We start from the raw sequence: 6319 nt of genomic DNA on the forward strand, positions 1-6319 counted from the left end.
TTACAAGTGAAATTTGCATACATCTCAAAACGCTTTAGAGCATATTACTCTAAAAATGTAACGATTACTTAATAGAGAAATATAACCTCTCTACCTCAAAAAATAGTTTAGAGTTACGTAAGCATTATTCAGAGCAGGTAACGGTTACATTTAATACTTCAAAAAATTTATCATTTATTTTGCTGCAAGCAATTTAAATAAGTAAAGGCAGTATAAACTATACACATCACACACAATAACTTATTTATATTATTGATCTAAATAAGTGTGTGATCAAAAGATATACTATATGAAATCAATTTTTTTTTTAATTATGAACATAAATAAATCCTTTATTATCATTATATTTAATAAAAAAATATCACAAATTTAATACCACCAAAATATTTCCAAAATCAAATTGTAATACAGTGTTGTAATTGATTTAGTGAAACATATTGACGATTAAATTAAAACCCATCCATATAAAATTATTTTCTTTGCAAAGATAATTAAAATATAGACAAAGTATTTGAGAAAATTCTTTTATTACTCCTTTTGTTATTTTAATTATTCTTGCAAAGAAAATAATTTTATATGGATGAGTTTTAATTTAATCGTCAATATGTTTCATTAAATCATCACATCACTGTATATGTTACAGATTAGTAATAAATTGTGCTTACAAATGACATATCTAAAGCCTAGACTGACGATTCATTCATTAAAATGCATTTTTAAGCGTCATTGAAAGCAAATCAGCTGAACGTGCCATTTTGGTAACACATATAGTAATTATTCTCATGTTAAAAATTACTATTAAATTGATAACTTGCTTCCTTATTATCTCGATGATCCGGTAATTCTTTGATAAAGTTTGCATCAGATATAGGAATTAGGCTCTCTTTTAGAATTTTAATATTAGTGTAACCAAGATAGCGTCTCCAGCTGATTTGCGTTGATGTAAACTTTAAATGAATGAATCATCAGTCTAGGTATTATATATGTCATTGGCTTACAATCAATTTCCGTAATATATTATTGTTCTAGGCATATGTTTGTTTATTTATGATTATTAAAATATTATTGATTTTTTTTAATGTATAAAAAATATTATTGTTTTATTTTATTGGTTTTAAAAAGAAAATAAAAGTTTGAATTTTGGAAAATAAAAGAGTATCTCAAAAATGGTGCCTCTAATTTAAAAGATACCTGTATAAAAAAAAAATTAATTCGGAACAACAATGACTACTATTACGAAACAGGCCAAAGATTTATAAAAAGGAAAAAGGAAATTCGTAAAAATAAGGTAAAAGTTTATATTTTTGTTGAAATTTTATGTATTATTGTGTATTAGGGATTTTCGTAATAATTTCGATATTGTATATTTTATCATTTAAGTCAGTTAAAATTTTTTTGATAAAGTTATTGATAAGTTTATTATAGAATTAAAGAATTTGAAATTTGAAAATTAAGAGTTTAAATTAAAAATAATTTTAAGGAAATGCTAAATCGCAAAAATATTAAGACCTACAATTATTTTGAGGTCAAAAATGTTGAGCCGTTAAAAATGTATTTTGGAATATTAGTGGTTTTTATATTATGGGTTATAATATATTTTTGGTATAAGAAAAGAAATGGAAATAAAGATATAAATCGAGTAAGAATGTTAGAGCAAGTGGAAAGGGAGAAAAATAAAAAAATTGAAGAATTTAAGAGGAATATTGAAAATTTATTTAATGAAATATATATGGTGAAAAATGAAAATGAAAAAAAGGAAATATTAAAAACAGATATCGTCAGAGATTCTGAAAAAAAGGTATGTGAAATTGATATTAATAAAACAGATTTCGTTAGAGAGTCTGAAAAAAGAGAAAATGGAAAAATTGGAGAAAATGACAAAAAAAAGGAAAATGAAATTGGAAAAATGGAACATAAAAAAAAGGAGATTAATATTGAAGAAATGAGAAGAGAAATGAGGGAAGAATGGGAAAATGAAAGGAAAGAGATAGAGAAAAAAGAAGTGGAAGAAAGGAGGAAAAGGGAAAAAATGGAGTTGATTGAAAGGGAAAAAGAGATGTTGAGAACAGAAATGACAGAAATGAAAATTAAAATAGAAGAATTGGAAAAGAAAAGTGAAGGAAAAGGAGTGTATGGGAATGATGAAAGGGAAAATAAAAAGTGTTATAATTGTGGGAAGTTTGGACATATAAGTAGAGGATGTAATGAAAGGAGAAATCCAAATGTGTTAACTATAATTTGTAAAAGGTGTGGAAATAAAGGGCATAAAACTGAGGAATGTTATGTTCCTACGTATAAATTGGTGAATGAAATTCAAAAAGCTTGTGGAAATTGTGGAAATTTTGGTCATGGTCATGATAAGTGTTTTAAGAATCAACAAGAAGATTCTAAAGCATTTCCGGCGGTAGAATATATAAAAAAAGGGGAAAAAAATATCTATGAAAAAAGGAAAGTCGAAGATGTAACATGTTTCAAGTGTCGTAACATTGGACATTATGCGAGAGATTGTCCGGTCACATGACTATATGGTGGACAGGAATCAATATGTGGGGTTATTACATCGGAAAACCCAGCAGACAAGGGAAAAATTTTATTATTAGGGAATGTACTAAATATTGAAAATAATTTGGGAAGAAAAGAAAAATAGTAATGAATTAGTGATGAAAAATAAGGGGAATGAGTGGCCCAGGGCGAATATACAAATTTGTGTTATGCCAGTTTCGATGGAAAAAGATATTAATTATGATGAATGTCCGCGCGTGAAAATTAATGTGGGAAATAAGGAAATTATAATGTTGTTAGATACGGGAGCAACTATATCGGTAATGGGGTATAGGGAATTTTCGAATTTATGGCCGAATGAGCGATTAATAAATGATAAAATGATAATTAAGCAGTTAAATGGAACTGTTATTTCGGTTTTGGGAAAAGTGAATTTGCCGGTGCTAATGAATGGGGAAGTGCAGTTCTTGGATTTGTGGATAATAAAAGAAGAGGTGGGTGCGATTTTGGGATGGAATTGGATATCGAAATTTGGATTAGAAAGTAAATTTTTGAATATATTTCAAGGGAAAAAGGATGATAAAAATATTGAAGTATTGGAAACATCTGTAAAGGAGGTGAATATGAAAAATCGGGAAAATGAATTTGTAGAAAATGAAATAGTGGGAATTGAAATTTTAGAAAATGTTAAAGTGGAAAATATGGAAAATGATAATCAGGAAATTTGTGATAATGAAATAAATGGAATTTCGGAAATTGAAATATTAAAAATTGATGATATTAAAAATTTGAGAAATAATTTTGAGGAAATTCAGAGAAATGAAATAATGATAAATAAAAAAATGATTCAGGAGGAGCCTGAGTGTATGAGCCTGAGTGTATGAATAATAAACAAGTTGTAATATATGATTCTGAGGAAAATATTGATTCAGATATTGATAATATGTCTGTTGATGTAGAAATGGATAATATTTTGGAAACAAGTGATGAAAATTTTAATTTTGAGGTAGACAAAAAGTTGATTTCAAGGGAATCGGGGTTGGAAAATAGTTATATGAGTGGTGATGAAATTTATAAAGACTCAAATTTAGAAAGGGAGAAATTATCTGCATTACAAAATTTTCCGGTGAAATTAGTAAGGAAAAAATTTGAGTATGCAAGAAAATATTTGGATATTAATCAGTCGGAGGAAAGAAAGTTTGAAAGAGATAAATATCCGGTGTTAGAGATTATACCAGCGAAATTAGTAAGAAAAAAAAATTAGGATTGAAAGTGTGGTAGAAGGAGGAAAATTTTGTAGGGTATTATAAAATTGGTGGGGTAAAAGGAATATGGATCGCTTAGTCCATTTCGAGTTATGATTATTATAATATTGGTTCAATTGGGTAGGGATGGGAGGAAATTAAGTTGAATAAATGGATGTAGTAACCATGAGAAGATAGTAATTTGGTATACGTATATATATATATAATTGAATAGTTAGAAGTATGTAAAGGTTAAAGTAAGAAATATCTTAGTATATGGTTCGGTATATTAAAATGAGATACATATAACTGAATATGTTGATAGTTCGTTTGGTTTAACAAAAATGTATATTGCAGGTCAATTTTTTGTTTTATTAAATATTTGTTCTTAAGGGAAGTGAAGCATATCGTGGTTAATAGTTTTTTTTTCGTGTTAAAAAAAACAGTTGAGAGATAAAAAGAAAAGTTGAAGAGGGGAATTATTTTATGGTAATGTAAATTTTGTTAACTTTTTAAATTGATGTTGAGATAAGAAATCAATTTTTTTTTGGAAAATATATAAAACAGTTGAGAGATAAAAAGAAAAGTTGAAGAGGGGAATTATTTTATAGTAATGTAAATTTTGTTAATTTTTTTAAATTGATGTTGAGATAAGAAATCAATTTATTTTTGGAAAGTATATGTTTTGAAATAAATAATGAGGGTAGTGAGTGGATTAAAAATGTTATTAGTTTATCAAATTAATTGTGTATTGTGAAAATAATAATTAAATATAAGTAGGAAGAAATAAAAGAGTCGATAAAAAGGGAGTTTGTTAGTAAAATTGAAAAATGGTAAATTACATTTTTTAAAAAAAAAAAGTTTGCGAGTCGATTAAAAAGGGGGTAGGTTTGTGAAAAATTGAAATGGTAAAATATATTAATTATTTTAAATTAATAATAAAAATAAATGAAAATTGAAGGATAAATTATTTTGTTTCAAGGAAAAATATAATCGTTGATTATGACTGAGGAAAATTCTATTTACAATGATTTCGAGAATATTACACCAATGATTCAGAATAAGCGATAATAAGACCAACTATCAAATTATCCACAATGACGCGATAATCAACTTTCAAGTTCGGATGCAGCCAATCATTTAACTACCAACTTAGTGATCGATAATACGATAACTTTAGATGATGCAAAGCAAATGATCCATTATGCTATGATGTACTAACGAAATTGCTAAAGACCGATAACTCGACGATGAAAAAATGATGAACAATACGACCGATCAATTAATGGTGTCAACAACAATATGAAAATTGACATATTACAAAGAATAATAGTTTTTTTTTTAAAAAAATTTTGAATTCGTGTCCTGAGAATGCCTCTTAAAAATAAGGGAGGTGTTCTAGGCATATGTTTGTTTATTTATGATTATTAAAATATTATTGATTTTTTTTAATGAAAAAATATTATTGTTTTATTTTATTGGTTTTAAAAAGAAAATAAAAGTTTGAATTTTGGAAAATAAAAGAGTATCTCAAAAATTATTGTTGCAGTTTTACTTTACAAAAAAATGCATTATGCAAATCGTAAACAAAAATAATGTTTTATTAAAATATCCCCGTCTATGTAAATGAGAAAAAAACGCGTGAGATTTGTAGATTTTTTCATACTTTAACAGTTTTAACAAGTGGGATGTAGAACTTGTTATTCTTCGCTAGGGAGACTATGTAAATGTTGATTAAAGAAAAAGGATATATAATGGAGAAATTATGATGCGAAAAGGGGATTATTATTTTAACTAAAATTTACTTTTAATTTTTTAATTTTATTTTATTTTTTTTATGATGTTTACTATTATAATTTTGAATAAAGAATTAAAGTTGATTTTATGATTTCGTGATTCCTAATTATTATTAATTTCCTTTTTATATATATATTTGTTTTCTATTTTTATATTTAGGTTTTGATGCACAATGACAATCTTGTCGTTGTGACAGTGGTGCCGAAGAGCGGAGGAGACCGGCCCTTAATAACCTTCAGTCTGTGACCGGCAACAAGGAGATGTGTCAAACTGTATTCTAATACAAAAAAAAAAAAATTCCAGAAGAACGTAAGAAAAATATGTAAATAAAGATGAAAGGGAAAAATTATGTGGTTAAGATTATGTTTATGTAGGAATATAAAATCTAAAATTAAAGACAAAGGTTTTGAAACTAATAAAGACTATGATATTTTAGATTTTAGAATTATTATCAAGTGATCACTAGAAATAACTTTGACAAAGAAATAGAAACATAAATTGCGAAAGTTAATATTTAACTAATAGGTTGCTGAGATATAATAATTAAAAAATTCGGTGAATAAGATTAGAATATAACTTTATTGTTAGGAAATAGTTGATTAAATTCTTATTGAAGATTTACGTTTAACTTTTATTTTAAGGGCTGCGAGAGATAAAACAGCCTCAAGGATTAATGTGAATTAGTATATTAGGTTGTAGATTAACCAAAAAATCTTCATAGAGAGAATCGGCTTTTCGTCATTAGAAAATTTATGCCGCAATCGAGCTCAATTTGA

General features: G+C 26.4%; 1 protein-coding gene across 1 annotated transcript; it reads left to right on the forward strand.

Annotated features, from left to right (window-relative positions):
* Positions 1-1645: 1645 nt before the first annotated feature.
* LOC135930624 (DNA ligase 1-like) lies at positions 1646-2521 on the forward strand. Its single transcript, XM_065467448.1, has one exon. It carries the CDS (start codon positions 1646-1648, stop codon positions 2519-2521), a length of 876 nt encoding a protein of 291 aa, XP_065323520.1.
* Positions 2522-6319: the final 3798 nt, after the last annotated feature.

Source organism: Gordionus sp. m RMFG-2023, unplaced genomic scaffold (assembly GCF_954871325.1).
Source record: "Gordionus sp. m RMFG-2023 unplaced genomic scaffold, tfGorSpeb1-WG-v2 contig_153, whole genome shotgun sequence".
Classification (NCBI taxonomy): domain Eukaryota; kingdom Metazoa; phylum Nematomorpha; class Gordioida; order Chordodea; family Parachordodidae; genus Gordionus; species Gordionus sp. m RMFG-2023.